The 25556-nt window shown below is 32.7% G+C and overlaps 1 protein-coding gene across 4 annotated transcripts in view; it reads left to right on the top strand.

Annotated features, from left to right (window-relative positions):
• Window positions 1-25556, top strand: part of LOC118200378 (zinc finger CCHC domain-containing protein 8 homolog) — a 111817-nt gene that overhangs the window by 41375 nt on the left and 44886 nt on the right. For all 4 annotated transcript variants that reach the window (XR_015040857.1, XM_085815912.1, XM_085815911.1 and 1 more), the window contains 3 exons: window positions 3352-3448; window positions 14196-14284; window positions 16446-16517. Coding sequence is in view for 3 of the 4 variants with exons in the window: in XM_085815912.1 (XP_085672038.1) it covers window positions 3352-3448; window positions 14196-14284; window positions 16446-16517 (258 nt within the window). In the remaining variant the exon portion in view is untranslated. The remainder of the gene's footprint in view (window positions 1-3351; window positions 3449-14195; window positions 14285-16445; window positions 16518-25556) is intronic.

Consider the following 25556-nt stretch of genomic DNA (forward strand, 5'->3'; position numbering starts at 1 on the left):
TCAATGGCGAGAGCTAGAGGCTTTAATAGAGAGAATGTGAATCATTTTTTCAATCTCTTAGAACGAATTGTCGATAAGCATAAATTTACAGCTGGCACTATATTTAACGTGGACGAATCTGGGTTTACCACTGGGCAAAAGAGTCTCTCGAAAATAATTGCTTGTAAAGGAAAGCACCAAGTAGGAAATCTAACAAGTGGTGAATGGGGCGTCATTACAACCATGGTATGCGCAGTTAGTGCTGCAGGTCTATATATTCCACCAATGATAATTTTTAAGAGGAAAAAATTTCACTCTGATCTTAAAATTGAAGCACCTCCCGCCAGTTTTGTTACGATTTCGGAAACGGGATACATAAACTCAGATCTCTTTGTTGAGTGGCTGAAACATTTCCAAAAGCATATCAGCTGCAATGTAGATGACAAAGTTTTGCTATTGCTTGATGGCCACACAACACATAGCTAAAGTTTGCAGGCATGTGAGTTTGCTAGGGAGAATGGAATTGTCTTACTTCAACTGCTTCGCCATACCACCCACCGTTTACTGCCTTTGAATATAGCATTTTTTTTTGTTCTCTGCAGACTTATTTTATTCAAGCTCAGGAAACATTTCTTCGCTTATATAAAGGGGATAGAGTATATCAAACCCAAATGTCAAAATTACTTAATGAGGCATATGGCAGAGCGGCTACTGTGGCAATTGCTGAGAGTGCCTTCCGTGCTTCAGGAATTCGGCCAGTGAATAGGTATGTATTTACAGATGACCAATGTGCACCAGCTGATGTTTTGCAACCTTCTGAAACCCCTGTTTCACCTTCTAGTAGTGATGATGATGAAGATAGAAGTGATAATGAAAATAAACGATTTAGGACAGTTCTTGAAAAAATATCACAGTGAGCAAAGAAAAATCCAAATCCAACTGGCCCTTCATCTTCTTGCAGTGCACCAATAGCCCAGAAAGCAGTGGAAATAACAAGCAGCCCTTACAAATCGCAGTTATACCAAAATTTAAAAAAAAAAAAAAAAAAAAAAAAAAAAATCAGTTCACCAAAGTGTAACAAAATGCAGAAACATAAAAAAGAAACTGATGATTCATGGTTTTGTATATTATGTGAAGAAACCAAGGAAGAAGAAATGATTACAATGTATGAAATGTCATGCTTGGATACATACTCGATGTGCTGGAGTTAGTACTGCAATTAAAAGGTTCTTTTGTTGTAATTGCCCTTAAGAAAGCTCATGGTCCAATTTAGGAAACTGGTTTTTTAAATTGAACCTATGACACATTTTTTTTGAATTCATTTTTCACTGTTATAAATAATTTTTAAAATTTAATAAATAGTTTTGTTTTGAAGGTACACTTAGTGAGTTTATTTTCTACTACTTAATTTTTATTGGCATTTCTTCCGTCCTTCTATATAGTGAAAAATACAAAATTGGTTCAAATTAGGCTACTCTCCCCTATATAAATTCTAGAATGATTTGGAGCTGTTTAATTGTTATTTAATATGCAGAGTATTTTTTTAAATATTCGATCTGACAGCCTTTTTTCCTGGACTGAAAATCTGCATTGTTTCCATTAGAGAAGTAATTAATTACACTTTTCGTAAAATTTACAGGTGTTTTGATTAGCATTCTTCATCCACTAGTTTCCAGAATCACCAATCATTCAGGGTTTGCACTTAGAAAGAGCTGTTTTCAAGAGATTAGAACAGAGATTTTTCAATCCTTTCTGTCTCATGCACCTCTTTTACTGCTGCTAGGTGATCATTATATCCCTCTTTTCTAAAATTTGAAAAATACATATATATTTGTATAAATTTAGATTATTTTTAATGCAAAATTAAGCAAAATAAAGTATCGAAAATGTTGATAAATGCCAAAACGGAAATAAAATTAAAAATAATCGTTAACTAAAGCGAAATCTTTAACAAGTAAATAACAGTCTGACTACCTTATCCCTAGTTGAGAACCCTTGAAGTAGAGGCAGAAAAGTCCATAGGTGAAACATCAGGGGATTGAAAAGGTACAAGCAATATATCTTTATTTTTTCAAGGAATGTCGTAGTACGTTTCAAAGTATGACTTATTGCTTTGTCTTGATGAAGTTTCACTCTTTGAAAGTCATTAGCAATCAAGACGTCATATACATCTGAGATAATCATAAACCCCTTACTGGAACTTTCTTCGCATTCACGGGACTTGGTTTATACATTTTTTTCTTGTGCTTTCTGATAATAAATCATAATTTTAGATTTTATTTTTTCAGTCATTTAGGTAAACCCATGCTTCACCAAGGATCATATTGTATTTCTATTTTTCTTATAAATAGTTTTCATGAGAGGTTCTAAACATGATTCTGATTTGAGCCATATGCTTTAACAAAAGATGGGAAACATTGTGCTTTTTACTCTTTTTTTAAAGTTATAAATATTGGTTTATTATTGTTACTACAGATGTATTTAAAGACTTTGCAATTGATTCCTGCATTGGCAGATTTTCTGTTGTTACCATCGGTTTAATTTTAGGAACATTAGAAATAGTGTATACTTTTTCCGGGTATTCATTTGGAATCTTCTTGCCATGTAAAATTAATGATTGATGGTTTTTGCTGATCCAATTAATAATGTTACTTATTTTGCGCTTAGAAATATTAATATCATGTATTTCACAACTTTTTTGAATTATGGAGTGGGAATATGTCTTTTCGGAAAGCACAAAAGTATATCTTTCAATCCACAGCATGCATGTGACATTTTAAAGAAGAATAAATTTAAAAGTAGCAGATTATATTTCATATTTCAAATAATAAGCAGTTGCCAGAATTTTTATTCTAAAGCATTTGCTTTTTTAAAATTCTATTTGGTTACATATAATTGTATAATATTTGGTTATATGATCACCTTAGTTAACAGTATTTGTTTGTGTAATTTTATCATTAAAAAAAGCTCCCCCCCCCCAACCCAGTGCCTTCATCATAATGTGAGTTTGTTTTTCCCTCGTATAAGATTATTATAATAATATATTTACTCTGAAATTCATGTGTATTATGTCTGTACAGATTAATTATTTTTATGTGGTAAATATTTGTTTAAATATATATGCTTTGATTAAAGGTACTGTGTTATAGTATAATATTGATTTTCTGTATTATGTCATTTTTGTTCAGAAAATCCCTTGGTTAGATTTAAGTATGTGATTCTTATGTTTTCTCAATAACATGCTAGTTTATATAGCCACCAAATGATCTTCCAAAAGTATCGTGGAAGTGTTTTTTTTAATGCTGAGCTACATGGACAGTTTCATCCTATGTTGTTTTCAAAAATACATGTCTCACTTTAATGTTCTTGCAGAAAGTATAAATCAAAAGTGGAACTTTTTTTAAAAGATTTGTTAGTGGAAGGTGAAGAATTTGTGATCCATTGTGAAATGCAGGATAATACTGAACAGGTCAGTTTGATTTAATTATGCTGTTAGAGTACTTCTTCTTTCTATTTTTCACTATTAAAAATTTCACTAAAAAATCAAAAATGTAGTTTTGATGTACCAAGTACTTACAGTAAGAAAAATTAGAATTTAGCTGTAATTTAATTTGTGGTAAATGTTTTAGATATATTTGAGCCTCCTTTTTATCTGTATGAGTATTTACAGACTTCAATAATTTGCACCGTATGACTTTAATTTAGATTTTATCTTTTAGGATATTATTATATCAGGTTCTGTATGCAGTAAATATGTATAGATTTTTAAAAACAGTTTTTGTAATAGTTTTTCAAATAAGAAGTAAAGAATCAAGATTTGTCTTTTAATAAATCCAAAATTTCAATTTGCGCCTTTTTTGTAAACTGCTAGCTATGTTATTAATCCAGTTGCATGTGTATGGAATGTGATGGTAGAATTAGCATATGATTCATTTTGGAAAAAAATATCACTTCTTTTTTTTTTTTTTTTTTTTTTTTTTTTTCATTTTGAGAATATAAAAATTACTTTGTAAATAATTTTCTTGTTGGATATTCAATTTGTTTTTTTATATAAAATACTTTTTTTAACAAAGAGTTCTTTATTTTCTCCTAAACAATCTGTATCCTTTATCCCACCCTTTTCTACTGACATTATAATCTTTATGTGTAACTGTATTTAAATGTAAAATAGTTTTGCTTTTAATAAATCCTAATTTTTAATTCTTAAGCTAAGATTTATTTATGTAAACAGAATGAAAATTAGAAACGAAAAAAAAAAAAAAAATTTTTAATAGAATTAGGATGATGTGAACTGTAATCCACAAAATTCTTTTATTTACCCAGCCTTTGGCCCCCAAGGTATGCAGATATTGGAATTCTTCTATATGTATTTTGTAGTGGATGGTGATGAAGAATATTGATTTATTTACTGTGTTATGAATTGCTGGCCATGATCTGGTTTTTAAATGTACAGAATGTAACAGCAGCTGAAATCTATCAAATTTTTATGCATGGTAAACAGATTATGAGTACCTTTGTAGTACAAAGAATAGTACAATAATTTAATGAAAAGTGGAACCATGTTGCATGACAAGGAATCCAATAGGTAATCATTTCTTTTGACTGAAAATGTCATCCAAGCAGTGGAAACAGAGATTAAAGAGAATACATAATTTACCTCATCAGAGCTTGCAGTTCATTTTCCAAACATTTCCATTCGCAATAGCGTAGTGATATTGTATCCAATAGAGTGTAATTCTACAAGTTGTGTACTTCCTGAGTACCACATGTGCTAACAGAAATTTATCAACTTAAACATCAAGACAGTGTAGTATATTTTTGACACTGTACTTTGAGGAAGACTAGGAATTCTTAAGTCATATTATGACTAACCACAAGATAAAACTGTTGCAAAAAGGCCCCCAGGGGAGAAAAAATCTGCAGTCCAGGGAGGGGATACGCACATCGTCGCAACACAGGGCAAAGCCAAACTGGTGATGAAAAATTGCAAATTCCTAAGTGCAGAGTCTTAAAGTTTAGCTTATAGGCTTCTTAACACACATTAGTATCTACAGCTACTGTCAAGCAATGCATAAATTGCATCATAGTAAGTGTTGCACTGCGGTATTATTTTCGTTTATGGCAGTGCTTATTGCCATATTCCATATGCAGCACGAGAAGTCGTTACAGCTTTTGCCTGGGAACTGTTTCTTAATCATGACAATAACTAAACCTTGTTGATATTTATCTATTTTGCTAGAGATGCAAATTGGGTTGGGGGATAGGCTTTATAACTTGTTTGCTGTTATGGGTGTAATTATTTTACAATATGGGAATGGAAAGTATGATGCTTTTATTACAACCAATTCTGAAACACTGGTGAAAATTGTATACAACTGTAGTGCAACATGTACACATCATGCAGCAATAAAGTTTTCATGCTACTACATATCTTCATTGGCAGGTGGAACTTTCTTTATAAATCCTGCCTGTATAACCAGATTCAAATATTTTGTACTATAAAACAGTACAGAAACATAAGCTAAATTTGTATTTCATGAGGAATAAAATTCAAGTTATTAATTTGAAATTTTTTACGTTCGTGTTAAAATATTTTTTTTTAATTGTAGTTTTTTTTCTTTTGTATAAAAGATGAATGTCCCATCATGAAAGATGGTGTTTTATTTTCTGTGTAATAATTTTATGAATCCAACAAAATTGTTAGCTTATGTAGTGACTTAAATGGATAGTGATAATAAATGAAACTATTGGCATGCAAAATTTCAAATTTAAATGTTCATAGTTTAAGCTTTTGAATTATCTTTTAAAAGTTTTTGTTTGTCAATTTATTATAATACATACTGTTCTGGATTTTTGTAATTTTTGAAAATGTTATTCAGTTTGTTATAGTTTTCAGAAGGTGCTACAGTAGACTTTTTCTTTTCTCTTCCTTATTTAATATGTTACAATCTGCTTCCATATTTGAACCCAAATTAAATTTCATAGTTGCATTACTATGAACACCATGTCTTGTTAATGCCGTCAAATGATAAGTTTGACAATAAGCAATTATGAATGCAAATGTGTTGTTCTGTAACGTGGGTGATCACCATAAATGGGAGGCTTCCTATCTCCCTTAAAAGTTGATTGTCTAGGTACTGCATAAAATTTACCATTGTCTCCTAGAAAAATTAGTAATTATAAGCTATAAACAAATTAATGGAGCATAGGGAAAAGAGAAAATTGAATTTTATTCTTGCATTGGAGCATAGTAGATAACAGACACAACAAAAATGTTATTCTGTTAAAAGAAACATGTTTCAGCATTTATGTATGGTATCAGGTTGATTATCAGGTTTAATAGTTTGAGATGATATAAGCTGTGCTTACAGATCAGAATTGATTATTTTAGGAGGACCTATAATTGCTTAAGGATTTGTTTCAAAGATTTTATGTCCATGTGCTTTATTATTTGTTAATAGCATTTCGCTTGACTCTAATTGGACAGTGTTTAAAGCAAACCAAAGTATCTGTGTGGAGCTTAGGTTTTTGCACTTTGAATATATTACTGGGACCAAACCATTCACCAGAATTTTCACCTTTTGTGCAAATCTGGGACATGGCTGTACAGCAAATACAATTTTTTAAAATTAAATTCATCTCTGAATTTGGTTGAAAAATATTGTTTCTATAATATGCTTTTGGAAGCTCTAGGTGACTTCTTAGTCCATAGATTCTGAATGTAAAATGCATTTTAGAGAGGAAGTTTTTATGGATTTAAAATTTTTGTGAATATTTTAAGTATGTTTAATGCAAATAGTAATAATTTTAGGTAATTTCTTCTGTTTTATAATTTTGGAGGTGTAAATTTTGCACTTGTTTTTGAAAGATGTCACATTTTATACTTCCTTATGTATTTATATATTTTATAGAATACAGGCAAAGGTTTATCACCTCTAAAATGGCATGGCTTCTGAGATTTTTCTAGTGCAAAGAAAGGACTATTCTTTTATTCTTCTGGAAAGTAGTTGGCCAAAATTATAATAAAATTTTCTTATTTGTGGCCTGTATAAGAAATGAATATCTATTTCTGTAGGGGAAAAAACTCACACTTTACTTTATTCATGCATTGAAAAAGGTCACCATACTACAGTTTTGGCCCAGTGATTGATGGGCTTTTATACTTACTGAAAAGTTTCATTAGATTTATGGAAGATCTGCAAGAACTTTTTAATGATTCATTGTTATCAACCTGGTTCTCTGTAGCATTACACTAATGTGAGTTGGCTGTTTTTTGTTAATTGCATCTGGAATTTAAAAGTAAACATTAAATTAAATTAAACTCCTTTTGTTGGATACAAAGTTGGACATTTTGACAGCATTGTCGATGTTTTGTATACATGTAATGTATATACCTCCTTGTTAAAATTACAACACCTAAAAGAATTATATAAATAAACAAACTTAAGAGAAATGCAAAACATTGTGCCGTGTGCAAATAATTCGAATTTCAAAATGATACACTATCTGGGCATCACCCTAAAGAAGTGGATCTGGCAGGTGACATAATTTGATGCATAACTGAAAGCTATAAAAGTTTTGGTAGTGGTTTGTCTGGTAATATTTATACATTTATGAGACAATGAGTAAGTCAAAAGAGTTTACTGACTTTGATCATTACAGCATAGTGGGATGCCACCTTTATGGGAAATCAGTTCCCGAAATTTCGGACCTTCTACTGAAGCCAAAATCCACTGTGAGTGATGTATTTGTGAAAATGGAAATGTTGAGGCAGTGAAACTGCAGAAAAATGAAGTAGCAGGCCGGAAAAAATTAGTGAACACAGCTGTAGAACTCTGAAAAGGGTAGTGAAACAAAATCACAAGTCCTCATTGTTTGAAATCTCTTAAAATTTCCAAAGTTCATCAGGCTATAGTGCCAACAACAGCACTTTTCATCGAGAGTTAAAAAAAAAACCCTAGGATTGCATGATCATGCAGCCGCTCATAAAGGCCAAACATCACTCCCCAGAATGCGAAACGATGATTATATTGGTACAAAACTCAGTCATTGGACTGTGAACATGTGGGAAAAATATTCTTTGGAGTGATGAATGCCATTTTACAATCCGGCCATCCAATGGACGTGTCTAGGTTTGGTGGATGTCTGACAGGCGCTTCTTAAGTGACTAGATTGTGCCAGTTGTAAAGTTTGGTGTTGACAGCATCGTGGTGTGGGGGTGTTTTGCATGGTTTGGCCTACGTCTCTTAGTTCCTGTGGTTGGAAACAATAACTCTGAGATATATGTGGATGTCTTGGACAATGCTGCTCTCCCAACTCTGTGGCAATATTTCAGGGAAGGCTCATTTCTCTTCTAGCAGGATAACTGCATTGACTTTTAAAGACTTGTGCAGTCATGGTTTGATGAAATGGGTGTTCGAATACTGGACTGGCCTTCTCAGAGCCCTGATCTAAATTCCATAGCATATGTTTGAGATGAATTAGAACACAGATTACGTAGCCAGCCAAATCGACTGCCTTCTCTGACATCACTCACTGCAGCTGTGATGGACACCTAAAAGTCATGTCTTAGAACCACCTATGAAAAACTGCTGGAAAGTCTTTTCAGATGTGTGCATGCTGTCATCGATGTAAAAGGGGGACCAACATCATATTATTAAATACCTCTGTACTCTTTTAGTCCATACTATTGATTGTCCTGATACTTTTGGCCAGCTAGTGTAGCACATTAATGATGAGAAATTAATGCAGGAGGTGACCAGCTTTCTTTGAACTGCCATGTTAGCTGCGTAAATAAAGTGTTGTAGTAAAAAAGGGTCATGTTCTCAGATGAGTCATGCTTCTGTTTCTCCAATGATAGTCGTGACGTACGAGTATGGTGTGGATGTGGAGACAGGTCCAATCTTTGGCAGTAATTTTGGAACAGCCCCACTGCACGACAACCTGATATCATGATTTGGGGTGCAATTACGTACGATTCCAGGTCGCCTCTAGTTCATATTCAGGGCACTTTGATGGCCCAACGATATGTGGATGATGTGCTGTGGCCGGTGACACTTCCCTACCTTCAGAGAGTGCTAGTGCCCTTTATCAGCAGGATAACACACGACACACTGCTTGCATCAGCCGACGTGCTCTGCAAAGTGTACAGTTGCTTCCCTGGCCATCATGTTTGCCTGATCACTCACCAATCGAACACATTTTGGATATGATTGGACGCCATTTGTAGACCCGCCGTTGCCGCTTTCAGAAGCCGAACTGTGGCAAATGGTTGACAGGGAATGGAGAGCCATTCCTCAGGACACCATCCATAGCCTCATTGACTCTGTACCTAGACGTGTTGCTTCTTGTATCGCCGTCCAAGGTAGCCCTACAACCTACTGAGCTGACGCTGTTCTCGCTCTGTATTATGCATATCATTTCAAAATAAAGATAATTTATTGTTCATTGCAGTCTCACTCTGTTGAATTTCATCACTTTCTGGCCACTTCTTCTTGGTATTGCATTTTCAGTGTCTGGTAGTGTATATGCAATAATTTAGTTGATAACTTGAGAATTCAAAAAACAGATGTGTTGACACTTAAGATGAGAGACCGAAGAAGAAAAGCTTTCAGATGTGGCCACTGATATGAACACATAATTTTATTTTCGTAGTAGAGCAAGCCATGATATGCACAAGCAAATCCACAGAGCATCATTTATCGCTGTACTATACATGCCAGAATTCTGTAAAACTTTGGCAGTGTGTAAGATGTTCTTCTTAGACAAAGAATGAAGTGAAAAGCAAACTCTCAAAGGCTACCAGGAAGGTGAAGCAGGAATAAAATAGTGTGCAATAATAACAGCGGTATTTAAAGAATTGGTTCTTTTGTTTAAATTTTGGTCTCTGCCAATTGGATGAGAGTCATTCACAATGCAGGAGCAATCATGAATGAATTACATAAGCAATCATGAATGAATTAATTTGAAAAGACACAGTCCAGAAAAATTATTATAAATAATTTAGAACAGGAAAAGGAAATAGCCAAATTAAAAGGAGAAATTAAAAGTACTATTCCCTAGTTAATAATTTTGAGTTTCATTTTTTTATATACATAATCCTCCCCTTTCAAAGAGTAAAAGGCTTAGCAATAGAAAACTCTTTTTAGGAAAAGCATTAAAGAGTTTGCAAAACAAGATAAATATAATTTTGGGAGAAATCATAAAATTCTGATCTAAATTTTTAATATGAGACTTTAACAAAAATCACAAATTTTGCAAACAAAAATACAAAATTTAAAGTTCTGTTGAAATTGTCAGTCCAGTTTGTTTTAAAGTTTGCAAGATTATTTTTTCTCTGAAAATGTTATAAATAAATTGGGAATCATATTTCTTCAAGAAGTAATCATAAAAATCCATTCTTTGAAACTTCCTTGAATATTATTAATGTAATTTTTACACTCCTTCTCTTGAAAGTCTTTTGTAGAAAATGTTGCATTCAATATAAAACTAAAAATTTTCTTTTACACATATATGAAATTCTATTAAAATTAATTATTTACTCATTATAAAACTATCCTTATTTTCTTTTTATAAAGTAATTTAAAATAGATTTTAGACTTTAATAGCATAGAAACTAACAAAAAACAGTACAATAAACAAAACAAACTTTGATAAAAATGGGGAGGTCCTCACAAGCAAATCAGCATAACTGCTTTCTGATAACTGAATTTCTCAGTATCAACATTTAAGCATAATGTTGAGCATTATACAGTGGAACCTCGAGATATACAAGCACCTCTGTACATGAGGAAAGTGTGACCGAAAAATTTGTCTCCTAAATACGAGCATTGACTCAAGTAATGAGCAATGGGCCAGGCTGTTGGTATGCGAGGTGCCATTTCCCGATCCAGCTCGACTCGGATAATCCCCTCTCCAGATCACTCGATAATCTTTGATTTACGTGTTTGTGCACTTGTAAGTCAATTTTTTATTACATTTCACGATGCCTCCCAAGAAAATTCTTGCCTCAGAAACCATGGCCATGAAATTAAGAAAGAAATCATAGATAAACATTAGTAGGGTGTAAGAGTGATGGAATTGGCAAAGACTTTACGGCCATTTGACATCGAGAATCAGCTCTATTCTGAAGAAGAAGGAAGAAATTAAGAAACAATGATGTGGCCAAAGGTGTTACCGTTATTTCCAAGCACCGTCCAAGACTTCTAGAAGCTGTTGTTGGTGTGGATTAAGGAGAAGCAGTTAAAAGGTGATTTGGTGTCGGAAGCTATCATTTGCGCTAAGGCTAAGAATGTGTACTTGGACCTTCTCCGAAAAGCACCAGGTACAGTGACTAAAGATGTGATGGTAATGAGATTTTTGGGGGTGTGCAATGGATTAACTGGATTTCTATTATTTTGAGTTGGGAAGTTTGTTTCTAGGTACGAGAAATTCGCTATACGAGGTCAATGCTGGAACAAATTAAACTTGTATGTCGAGGTTCCACTGTACTAACATGATTTCTAACTATCGAATTTTAGATGTACTAAAAGTATTTATTTTACATGAAATTATATGATTTACATAAATTATTATGCACAAAAAGCATACATTTTAGGTGCAGTATAAATATTCTTAGTATTTATTTATGTTTTCTATCTAAAAACAATTTTATTTGAAAATACCAAGTTTACTTAACAAATACCATAATTAATTTTCTTTAAAACACTTAGTATGATACGCAACTTATACACAGAATCTAATCTAGTTCTTGAACTCTTGTAACATTAACTTGTAAGTGCTATATCATATTTTTTCATTTAAAATTTATTTTAATTGGACCATCTCAGCGTTAAAATATTATCCTAATTTAGCATAATAATATTGTCTTAATATTTCATTATTATACTAATTAAGTATTTTTAGTTTTTTATATTGCTTTATTAATATCAGTATTATACTCATAAAATATTAATGTAGTTTAAAAATGCTAAAATTTTTGTAAATTAACTCTTGCTTGATCATATAAATTAGTTGCCAAAATTATATATGTAATATGCTACAGTACCTATTGAATGGTATTAATTAAATTTTATGTTGCATTGATTTATAATGTTGCATCTGTTACACTTTTTTTCATCAGCATTCCTTAATATTACAATATACAGTACAACATCTGAAATATGGAGGTCCAATATCCAGACTTCGACTGCCAGCTAAAAAAATAAATAATAATAACTCCCCTTACAGAGTATAGGAATAGAGAATATAATAACAAAAGGAAACAAGTGTGTTGTAAATGGGATTTTTCTCTTGACAAATTGAGATTCCTGCATTCTTATTTTCAAACATCCACTGGCTAAGGAATCCCTTTGTGGCCCAAAACAACAGTGCAGTGATTCGCTTCGTATTTATGTTGCCCTGGATCACCTTCTGGCCCTTGAGAGGTTTTGTGGGATGCAGGGTAGAACTCTATTTTGCAGTCTGGTGTAATCTTTGCCGATCCTAAATTCTAAAAATTTTACCATCCCTAAATTCTGCTGCCCAAAACTGGGAAAAAAAAAAAAAAAACTGCCATCCTTAATTTCTGATCTAAATTCTAAAATTTTTGCTGTTCCTGAATTCTGACTCTTGGTGTGTTTGGTCTGCTTACTCTGACCCTTTGTGTGTGTGTGGGGGGGGAGAGGAGCATTTTTCTATCTGACCTAAACAGTAAGTGAAGCCCTAATATAACCATGTCTTCATATTATCTTACTAGATTTAAAATCTGGAATTGCTAAAGTTCCGATGATTTCGGATCTTGGATTTTGTACTGTATGTCTTCCCCCTCCTTTAAAAAAATTTTTTTTAGTTATATTTAGGGTTCAGGATTTTCTTATTATTTGCACTCCTTTGAAAAGTAGTCACAAGGCAGTGCACTGTGTAGCCAAATTAGGTATTTTATGACAGCACCAAACTATAGTTATGTAACATCCTTATTTTGCATATACATGCAGCAGACAAGCATCATTTTCAAACTTCGAATTGACTATTAGTATTGTTACCCCCCCCAAATTGAGGGTTTTTTTTTTTTTTTTTTTGTTTTTTTTTTTGTGTGTGTGTGTGTGTGTGTTTGTCTTCCTAATAATGGGATTGTGGAGTTTCTGACTAATGAAAAGGAAAGTGTTGCATTTCTTCAGAAATATGGCTTTTTGCCCAGCAGTTAGAGAATGCATGAATTTGCATTCCAGTAAGTTGTACTTCATAAATGATGGAATTTTAGGGATAAAAATTTGTATGCTGATGTTTTGTGCAATAATCTGAATGTTTTTTTAAGTGAAAGCAGAGTGCTGTATATATGGGAAGAACAAAAGTGTGCACAATGCCTATTTTTGTGCAATTATATAATTTTTTAAAGTGAAAACAGATATTAATGTACATAGGGAGAACACAGTGTGCGCAGTGCTGGTTTTCTACAAATCTCTTACGTTTTTTGATGCTAAAAAAATCACTATATACAGGGAGAATGCCAATAAAATAATCATTCTATTATAGATGTTTCTTACACATAATTTTATTAATTCAGAGCTATTTTATATGCATGACTATTTTTAAAAGGGCTGTTGTGTTTCGCATCTTAGCTTAGTGAAGCATTAGTCACAAGTTATTGGTGGAAAGGTGCGTGGGTAATCAAAAGTATTTCTTTTAATTTTTTTTAATTTAAGGTTTGTTACATTTTTCTGAATATTTCAAAGTTCTTAAATTCCAGACTTTCCTGGAGGTTATTTCAACAAGACAGTGCTTGTCGACATGTTATTAGAAATCTTTAAAAAAATTTCTCAGCATACCAAACACCACTTCTACATATGGTCTGTCTGTTCACCAGACATGTTGCTTGTTAAAATGTCTGGAATTTTATGGACTGACATTTCACTTATGACATTCATCCTGCAGCCATTGCCATGTCTGTAGAATTGCAGATCAACTTTGGGCTCAGATAGAATGCTTGGAATGCTGTTCCTCATGGTAAATGTTCAAAACATGTTTTATCCATTTCATTCATGATGAATACAGGCTTTTATTGAAGTATGTGACGGCTTCACCAAATGACATTTAAAATTTTTGTCATGCTCTGTAAATTTAATTGTTTCTTTTTACTATGAATGGTTGCATCTGGAATAAATTTCATTAAGTTTTGATGATTTGTGTTGCAGTTTTTACAAATAGGAGTATATATTATTGTAATTTTGTTTTTTCAGGAATTTGAAGAGCTTCACCAGGCATTTCATATTGACAAATTCAAAAGTGAATCTTGTGCCGAGAGCAGTTTATCTGGAAACATACCTTTGTATCCTTTATTCCTACTTAAAAAAAAATCTTGAAGTTTGTAATTGAATTTATCTTTTTATTTTTAGTAACTATCATAAGATTTGCTACAAAATAAAAAGACTGTGGCTTTAATTTCTAGATATGCAGACATAAATCTAGAGGTAATTATTTTTTGAACAAATGAGAAATATTTGTCAATATCCTGAAATCTGTTAGTTTTAAATACACTCACTTCGAAAAGCACGGAGAGGAAAATACTAATTTCCAAAATCCAATCAGAATTGAAGAGGATGCAATTCGCTGCAGAGGTAGATGGAAGTATTCAAATGTGTTAGGTAACAGCTAATTGCGCTTTCAAGAAATATGCAAAAAAGGCAGTCTCATAAGAAGCCAGCTTTATGAAAGGTTACAGAAGCTGATTGTAAGTGCTGGTAGAAGGTGTTTAAAACTTTCGTACAATTCGTTTTCAAGATATACGTGTTTCTATGACTTCCAGAAGACGAATGGAAGATTCCGAGCTCTGGCATGCTGTGGGGCGCATTGAAGCAGGACAGTCGATCACAAATGTTCCTCTTTTCTTCGGTAATTTTACGTTTATGGAAACAATTCCAAACCACACAGACAGTTGTCCAAAGGCCCGTAGCCGGTCACCCAAGGGTTACAACCACCCGCGGAAGATCGATATATTGCTATTGTAGCCAAACAGAATCGCAGAGCGACCTCCACACGTGTGACATCATCTATGGTTACAGCATCCATTGGTAAGGCGATATCTGTAGCTACTGTACTCCGAAGATTAAATATGAGTGGACTGTATGCCCATGTAGAGTTTGTGTTCCTCTATCCGTCCAATCAAGAGGGGCACGATTAGAGTGGTGCTAGGAACATGTCATTTGGAATGCGTCTGACTGGGGTAATGTCATGTTTACTGATGAGTCAAGATTTGCTCTGGAGCCACGTGGCAAGCGTATAAGGATATGGCATGAAAAACGAACACGCAATCAGTCCCGAAACATCACCGAATATCACGCATTCCAAGGCAGAAGCATTATGGTGTGGGCAGGGATTTCATTAGGATACCGCACCAACCTGCACACCTTTAAACGGGGTTCTTTGACGGCTGTCCGGTATATCAAGATGAAGTCTTAGAACCCATTGTGAGATTGTATGCTGCAGCACTTGGCCCAACTTTTGTTTTAATGGACAATAACGCTCGTCCCCGTAGAGCTGATATCGTCAATGACTGCCTGGAGAGTGAAGGGATTGTGCTTATGTCATGGCCAGCATATTCGCCCGACCTTAATCCCATTGGAAATCTTTGGGATGCTGTCGGTCGTGCTGTATCTTCACGTTTCCCACCTCCAGCCACTCTCTTTTTTAGCTGGAAACTGCTCTACAAGAATAATGGCGATTGCTTAATTCTGCAGTGGTTAACCACCTAATTGAAAACATGGTCACAAGGTATAAACTTTGTATACAGATGAGGGGGAATCACATATCCTATTAATGTCCTTTTTTTTTCATTTTATGCTGTTTATTTTCACTTTATACATAATTCTGTTTAAGTCTCCAGTATGTCATTATCTGATAACTTACAAAAATTTAATATTGTTTTCATTTCTGTATATAGTTATTGATTTTGTTCTATGCATAAATATATATGCTACTTTCCTGCCGAGTTTTGTGTCAATCAAAGCACTATTTGTTGATTTTTTTGCATTTTACATCTTCGTGCTTAACTTGTTATGTGTTTTGAAAGTTTGATATTTTTTTTAAGTTTTCAGTGCATTTGTTTTTAATATAGCTTTTATTTCTGCATTGAAATTATGATTTTAATATCATTTAAATATGTTACATTTGTAATTTATTACTGTTTGACCACAAGACAGACATGACTATGAGAAAAATCATGAACGAGCCATTTGGTCCATTTTATTAATGAAATGAGGTAGAAGAGTGTGAGATCCATTAATGAAATAGGGTAGAAAGGTAAGAGGGGGGACGATGAAATGAAATCAAATGAGTTATCACATTGCTTCTCAAAGTCATGGTGTTTTAATCGGAGAGCTATTGCGAGTTTAACTCTTTTTGCAGAGTGCCATGGAAGTTGCATTAATGATGATCAAACAGTATTATTATCAGCAATATTATTGGACTTATTTTATTCCTTAAATAAACAGTTATTCAAAATCATTTGAAGATGTACTTCATGATGATGAGCAACAAGCAACTGAAAAATTTGATAAAGGAAAGTGAGTATAATTAATATTTAAGTATCATTGTTATATGTAAATTGTAAAATGTAAGTGTTTTATTTAGATTTAGTGTTTTTAAATTCAGAATAGTTTTTGTGAATTCACTGCTGGTAATAAATTTATCTTTGGATGTGAAATGTTCTGGATATTGGAAAAATTGTATTGATCATTAGCAAATAAATAATGGACTTATGAATTGCATCTTTTATTTCGTATATCAAAATATTATTATGTATATCTTGAGTGATTTTTGTTTAACTAAAGAAATTCTTTCTGTGAATATACCATTGCTTGATCTAATATTTTTATTTTTATTTTATTTTATTTTATTTTATGTGTGTGAAATGCATTTTATGTTGTATAACAGTGGTTCTCAAGCTGAATGAAAAAAAAAATATATATATTAATTAACGTGAAAAACAAATAATGGCTTTTTTATTATTTATTTATTTATTTATTGCAATTTTAATTTTTGTAAAAATTAAACTACTTTATAATTTTACATTAGATGCTGATAAAAATTAAAATATTTAGAAAGTTCAAGAGAAAAGCTGTGTGAGGATTTTCAGTCTGGCTATTATTGATTAAGTATGTGCAAAAGCGGTGTAATTATTTGTACCTAGTCCTGCTAATATCAGTCATATTGCTCAGTTCTTTATGCATCAGATATTGTCTTTCTGGACTGTATCTTTGCATATTGTATAAAAATGATTTGTGGTTATCATTTTTCAGTATTGAGTGAATCATCTGAATTATGTTGTTTTCTATCTTTACAGTTGTGACATACAAACCAGTTAAAGTATGGAGGTTTGTTTTAATTTATTTTTTGTTCTTTTAGGATTGTTATGTATAAAATGTTGTTCATGTAAAAATGTATAAGTAGTTAAAAATGGATATTCGTGCAGAACTGAAACTATCATGGTTAATAACTTTAATTTGGCAAGTACAAGAAATGCTTCCTAAGAATCAACAGTTCTCCAGATTTAAGGGCCTTGAATTCCAAATAACAGTTCCTCATAGAAGAAAAGAATGTTATCTGAGTATTTAAAATATGGATTTTAATTCATAGGAAGAAGATGACAACCCATTGCATCTTTGCTTAGTATATGGAGAAGTTTTATCAAATGGAAGTATGAAACCATCTTTATTATTACAGCATTTAAAGATCAAACACTGCGCACAGAAGCGAAATGAAATAAGTGAAGAGGAATTAAAATGTTCACTGTCATTGGCAAACAGTGAATGTGTGGAAAGAGCATTCTCCTCTTGTCTATTCATTTCTTGCAGCATTCATATTTTAAAAACAGTTACTATAAAGGGTGTGGGTTGCTCCTAATTTAAAACTTTAACTCTTTAAATCTGATTCATACTTCAGAAGGTTGAGCTCTATGAGGTGAGCTCATGAATCACATAATAATGAGGCTTGATTTACTGTTATAAGCTACCTCTGTAAAGTTCCTAATTAATGTTGTTATTAATTTTGAGGTGTGTGATAATGTTGTTTTATTCATATTGTGTTTTTGTATGTGGATTGTTAGCTTTCTCATACATATCAGTTTTTAATTTCTATGTTTGTTACGAATAAATTTATGTAATCACTTCTGATACTGGAAACTATGTGAACTCATTTTAGTTATAAGAGTAAGTTCCCTTGTGGTGAGTAGCCAGAGGAAAAAAAAAAAAAAAAAAAAAGTTTAGTAAAGGGCAGGTGATGGACCTATTAGTTGGTACAGTCAAAAGTTATTAATTCGGACACCCATAATCCGGACCTCAAAGATACAAACTTTCTGCGCATGCGTCGCTTTGATGCATACGCATAGGCGTTTACGCGTGCGCGTAAGACCTTTGCGGCTGTGAATATGCATGTGCGCAAGCGCAAATACGTTTACGCATGTGCGTTTAATGTATAACAGACAGTATAAGCTAAGCTAAAATTATCCAATTCAGTTAATGTTGCAGATTGCGTTGTTCCTTGATCTTTGAATTGGATCCGGCTTATTATTTTTTGCAGACTGTTAGAGCAATTTTATAAAAGTAAGCTTGAACTTTCGATTATGTCAAATAGAATTTCCGATATATATGTACTAATGTGTGAAGGATCTACAAAGCGAAAGTATGTTTTGAAATCCGAAATCTGTTTATCAATTTCATGCTGCTCTGCGGCAGGGGGGGGGCAGAAACGCCGCAGCGCGCAATGAATTGGAAGTTGATCTGTCAGCACTATCCTTAAAGTCCCAACGAGTCCGGATTAACGACTTTTGACTGTATTAGACCCCTGCTCTGTAAAACTTAAAATTATGTGTTATGTCCATGTGTAACCTAATTCTTGTGGTAAATTATGTGATAAAGAACTGATTTATGATTTTAATAAATAAATTATAAAATTTTGCATCTGAAACTGTTATGTATAATGAATCTGTTCTGCCTTATAAAGTGTAATTAGTTTCAGTTTCTCATAGTTCTCATAGAAACATAGAAAAGAGCAAGAGCAAATTTAATGAAAGGAAAAAGATAGAAGAATGCAAGCACGAGCTTGAAAATTTAAAATTGCAAACAGCTAGTTCAGGTGCTAGTCTTAATTTTGTACCAACTTTGCCAGTTACCAACAGGGGTATGTTTAAGTTAGAAATACAAACTTTAATTCCTCACTTGAATCCAAAAACTGACGGCATGAGCCTTTTCCCTACTTTATTACTATGAAAGGCAATTATAAATTTTGAAGGTACACTGCTAAAAAAAAAAAAAAAAAAAAAAAAAGAAGGACATTTCTATATCTCCCGTTCTACTGGACCGATTCACGAAATTCAAATTGCGTTCTTCATGTCTCGAAATTGCTTCTTAGGATATATATTAGACTTATATATAGCACTATTCTAACATAGGAATTTTGACACAAAATCGGTCTTTTTCTGAAATAACTTACCAATTTTTTTCTATATTTTGATTCTACTACTCAAATTATGCCTAAATATTAAATTTTGTAAAATTTGGTGCGAAATATATGGAGAAATTCAACAATTTATATTGGCGCTTTTTATTCAGTTTGCGCCAAAATTAGTTCACTTGGCGAACTTCTTAATATGTGGCAACCTATTTGCATTTCCATTTTTACATAGTGCGTGAGAGGAAAAAAAAGACCCAATCGTTCCTTCTTTCAAATAATGTTCTTTATCTTATATTTTTAATTATAATTGCAATAAACTCTAAGCATTTTTTTTTTTTTTTTTTTTCGAATTTATTTTAATAGTTTACGTTGCATAGTTTCTTTCGAAAAACTGTTTTAAAAATTTCTATTTACTCATTCGAACTGCGTGGTTTAATTCAAAGGTGCAACGTTTATTTATTTATTTATTTTTTTTTTTTCAAATAGTTTTCTTTATACTATATTTTTAGTCATAGTTATTATTTTAGGTAATTTTTAAATTTTTAGACTTTTGTTTTAATTGTTAGTGTTGCATTGTCTCTTCAGATAGTTATTTTTAAATTTTCTATTTATTCATTCGAACTGAGCATTTTAAATATATTTATTAATATAAATTTTCCAGAATTTGATTTTATTTATTTGAATTGTGTTTTTTTCGGAAGAATACTTTGTAATCCCGACTACGATGCATTTGAAAACTGCATATATTAAAAGAGAAATGACAAAGCACAGTTAACATACCTTTCAATGTAGCACAGTTAACATGCCTTTCAATGTTCTCTTCAGAAAAGAAATATACAGTCAAAAGTCGTTAATTCGGACACCCATAATCCGGATCTCAAAGCTAAAAACTTTCTGCGCATGCGCCGCGTTGACACATGCGCATAGGCGTTTACGCGTGCGCATAAGACCTTTACGCGCACGCGCATATGCGTTTTCGTGTGCGCGTTTAACGTATAACGGATGGTATAAGCTAAAATTATACAATTATCTATTTCAGTTAATGTTGATGCTTGCGTTATTCCTTAATCTTCGAATTGGATGCAGCTTATTATTTTTTGCAGACTGTAAGAGCAATTTTATAAAAGTAAACTTGAACTTTCGATTATGTCAATTTCCGATTCTGGAGCTCCCAAAGGATCTACAAAACGAAAGTATGTCTCGATGTCCGTCAAACAAAAAGTGGAATTGCTGCAAAAAATGGATAAAGACATGAAGAAGGTGACAGAGAGGTTAGTGAAAACGAAAAAATTTCGATTGACAAGTTAGTCGGTATTCTCAGCACAGCAATTACTGGACTTGAACAGCGGAGCTTTTTAACTGAACAAGAAATTATGTCTGTTTATAGAATTAAAGAGAAAGTATTATCACGTAAAACGAAACAACTTACATTGAAAGAAATGTTTAATAAAGTAAACAAATAAATATTAAGCTTCTTTTTTTGTAAATTTTGATACCCTTTAGATCATAATTGTTCTTTATTTCCTAAAATACGGTTTCTTATTTTTAATTTTAGAATTTGTGCATGCCATCTTACGAGATTTAAACTGTTGATCTATAATCCGGAATCGCCGAAGTCCCGCCGAGTCCGGATTAACGACTTTTGACTGTATAAATAAGAGAGTTGTATAACCGACATTTTAACTTAGAATGACTTGCATACACTGCACAGTTTTATCATTGTGCCCATTGCTTTAGACAATTTTATCCTACATTTGGTTTCTAAAAATATTATTCATATTTTAGTCAAATATTTTATTTTTGAGATCATATTTATTTTTGAAAGATTAAAAAGTTTTAAATTTAAAAAAAGTACAAATACTAAATTTTACTCAAAAATTAATTTTTTCATCTCTTTTTCTTTAGGCATTCTGCAATTATATTAAAAAGCATCCAACTTTCCGAAACATCTTGGTATTTCTGACGATCATTTTAAATAAAATTAGCGCCTTCCATTTCATAAAGGCCCACAAACAGACGAGCGGTAAAGTCGCTGAACACTGGTAGTTCACTCCGGGGTTCGAATCCCGGTAAACGGACTTGTTGCATGGGCGTTTTCGGGGATTTTCTCATGTGTAACGTGTATGCCAGCTGGTTTCCCTTAGAAATTTCTTCACGAGAAGGCATCCTTCCTTTTAGGCAGATAGCCCTGCTTTGCCGTAACTTAATAATCCAATTCAATCCATTTCATCAGAGCCTTTATCAGTCTTTAGAAGCTAAGCATTTTGAAGGTATGAGATAAAAGGAAAGACTGGTTTCATCAAGAGGTTTTGGCTTATTTAATTATGACAAAGCACACTAGGGCTATCTGCCTAAGGGGAGGGATGTTTTCTTGGAGGACTTTCTAAGGGAAACTGGCTCGTATACACGTTACACAATGGGAAAACCACGAAAACGCCCATGCAGCCAGCTCGTTTGCGGGATTCGAACCTCGGACCAAACTACCAGTGTTCAGCGACTTTACCGCTCGGCCGCTGTTTCATCAGGATGTAAAAAAAACGTGACATCCATATAACTCCTGAATCTTCAAATAATTCAATTGAGAAATCATGTCATTCTCCGTTTATGATACGATATGATGTTTTATAACGTAACTTAAATTTGTACAACCATATAGTCTTAAACCAGTCGTTCTTAACTTTAATCTGCAATGATATCGTTTTTGTCTTTTCTGTTAACACAAGCTCAATTGATGGTATTGGCTGGTGTACACGTCCAAGTGTTTTCTCTCTGAACACCTAAATTCTTTGAAGTATCCTGAAAGTATCTTCAAAAGCGTCCAACTTTTTGAAACATCTAGGATGTCTGACAGCCAAATTTACCTACAAATTTTTGCTTACTTTTCTCCCTAATTTTCTTCTTTCCTCCTACAGTTATTTTCAGTGCTCACACAAGAAAATTAAGATTCGTCGATTGCTAGGCTTCCATAAATTTTGCATTCTTGTCATTTTTTTAAAAATATCAGTTACATGAATTGTGTTTAAAAGTTTAATTTACATGGTGGTTATAATTAAAGTTCAACTTTGAAATGGTCATAAAAGGAAAACTACCGAACCAAATGTTATCACACTTGGGAATCGTGTAAAAGAGGTTATATGAATTTATTTTCCGCGGGAAAAAAAAAGAGTTAAAAAACTCACCAAATGATATAAGACATGAAAACATCAGTTTAAAATGTGTTTAATCATTTCCGAAACGTGTTACAAAGCATGTTCAATGTAACGTCCAGTATTTTCTGAAAGCAAATTAAATCCTGTTACTGCATTCTCAACAGCAGCTCTTAGCATATCAGGAGGAATATTACGGACATGTCGGTGTATCACATTTTTCATTTCTGCCAAATTGTTTAGATTATCACCATAAACAGTGCTTTTGAGATAACCTCATAGCTAATAGTCACAGAGGTTTGAGGTCTGGTGGGAAGAGGGGAAGTGTTGGCCTATAAGACGTTCATTCGGGAAATGTTTCCTAAGTAACTGTGCGGTGGGGCCTAGACCTGCATAAAAACCGTAGTATCTAAAATGCCACGTTACTGCAGTTCTTGTATCACAAAGCATTTTAACATTGACTCTAAGCGAGCTGCAATCACAGTGGTGCAGCTGTCGACTGCTATTCAGAGGAAAATCTTTCAGTTATGAAACTAGCTGTCATTCCACACCAAACATTGTGGAATGACTGCTATGCAATCGAATGCAGTAGGAGAATGCAATGGAACTAGGTAGATAAGAGGGATTTCTTTGGTCCAAATCGATTAAAAGCGTTTTGAATCAGTATCTTCATGTTTTAGGGCCGAATTCAGGCTTAAAAAATTACAAATTAGTGAACTGTAAGAAAACGATTTCCAGATTGTATGCACTTGTGCGAGTGATTTGCGATCTCACATTTATATTCGCTAATTCGTGGTTTTCACGGACGAATTTCTCCCTTACACGGATTTCGCACTCGACTTTTATCGAATTTAACGCCTTTAAATGGTAATTTGCTTACTTCAAAATTTCTTAAGGGTATACAACATATTATTAAACCCATATAACAAAAGATTAAGTTTGATTCCAACCCATATTTCGTTTAACAGTATTGCATACAGCGCCATTCCCCCCTGGTGGTGAGGTTCCGAACTTTCTTTCTTTTTCTTTCTTTCTTTTTCTTTTTTTTTTTTTTTTTTTTTTTTTGTGTGTGGAACATAAATTCCCATGACCTCCTTTACAAGGTTACCAAGTTTGATAACATTTGATCCAGTAGTTTTCCTTTTATCAGCATTTCAAAGTGGAACTTTAATTATAATCACCCTGTATATTATTAAATTTTAATTTGAAGCTATGGGTTATATGTGTACCATGCATACAATTTTCGCTTTTATGGAAAAAATAAAGAATCGAAGCAAATATACTTAGGATAATGGACTAAAACTGAAAGAATTTCCCCTCCCTCCGAAAATAAAATATTGAAACTTCGACCTTGAATTTTTGTATTACCCGAAATATTCAATTTGACTTATCTTCTAAGTCCTAGTTCTGACAACAATTCCGTCAAAAATTCTGAATTACTGAAGCTAAAGTAAAAGGATTAGTATATATTCACTGTATGTTAATAAAGTAATCAGAGTGTAATAAAAATAGGTTATAGAATTTACGCATTTTGCATCGATTCATGATAAGCCTTGTTTTGCTTATGTGGAAGACCTAATTGGAATTTGAAATTTGTTTTATTATCAGTTTTATATTTTATAATACTTCAACAAAAATTAAATTTTTGATTAACAAGCTAAACGATTTCAGAGAGAGCAATGGAAACACTGTACAGGGGGGACATTTTTTATTTCCAGCACGTGAGACTCTGTATTGGAAATTCTAAAGATATGCTCATTTTAAAATTATTCTGTGATATTGCAGTTGAATTGAATTTTATGGTTAAGTGCGAAGAACATGATATTTAATAAATAAAGGTAACATGCAAAATGTTAAAAAAATGCCCCTTTAGAAATAATTTTAAATCTGACACCTTTCGGATTTTTAAAAATTATAATAATAAAAATGGTAAAGGAAAATTGAGAAAGATCGCTTGCACAGTTAAAGTAGTAATTACTGTGGTATATTATTTTTTCCTTGTGATATTTGATTCTTTTGATTTTAAAATAAAATATTTCATTAAAACATTAATAGTATACCAGAAATTAAAAGTAATATGATAAAACTGTGTAAAGCACTTGCGCAATGATAAACCCGTCTAAAGCCATGCATGTAATTCATCCTGGTGAAGCAGCAGCCAAGTGGTAAAGTTGCTGAACATTGTTAGTTTGAATCCTGGTGAATGGCTGGTTGCATAGGTGTTTTGTGGTTTTTCCCATGTGTCACATATATACAAGCCAGTTAGTTTGAAAACCCTCCACAAAGGCATCCCTCACTTTACGCAGATAGCCCTCATGTGCTTTGCCATTATCATATAAACCAAGGCATCCTAAATTAAAAGGTGCATAATGCAACTTTCTCATTTATCTATTTTTCCTGAACGGCTCATTGAAAGACGTGTTGACTATACTCTATACTATTTTCTCTTTCAGTATATGCAAATTTCAAATGCATCATAGTCTGGACTGCAAAGTATTCTTTCAAAAGAAATGCAATTGAAATAAACAAAGTGAAATTACCAAAAATTCATATTAAAAAATATACATAAAATACACAGTTTGAATCATAAATAGCTCTGTATTTATGATTCAAACTGTGATTTAATTATTTGAAGCAATATAATTCAACTGTGTAACTCAAACAATTAAAATGAAATTCTGAAAAGGAAAAAAAAATATTTGATAACAACAACTACGATTAAAAAATATAATATAAAGAAAAAAATTTCGAAAGAATAAATGATACACCTCCCCCCCCCATTTATGCAAATGAAAGTGAAATAGGTGATTATAATTACAATTCTAACATAAATTAAGGATTTTGCTAAGTGAATTATTCTTGGTGCAAACTCAAAAAAAAGTATGGCAAGTTAAATTTTTGAATTTCTGTGTAAATTTCTCACCAAAATTTTCAAAATTTGGTATTTAGGCATACTTTGAATGGTAGAATCAAAATATGGGGGGAGGAAGAATTGGCATCCCATTT

This window comes from Stegodyphus dumicola, chromosome 4, assembly GCF_044657685.1.
Source record: "Stegodyphus dumicola isolate Sdum_Otavi_A_Nest chromosome 4, ASM4465768v1".
Lineage (NCBI taxonomy): Eukaryota > Metazoa > Arthropoda > Arachnida > Araneae > Eresidae > Stegodyphus > Stegodyphus dumicola.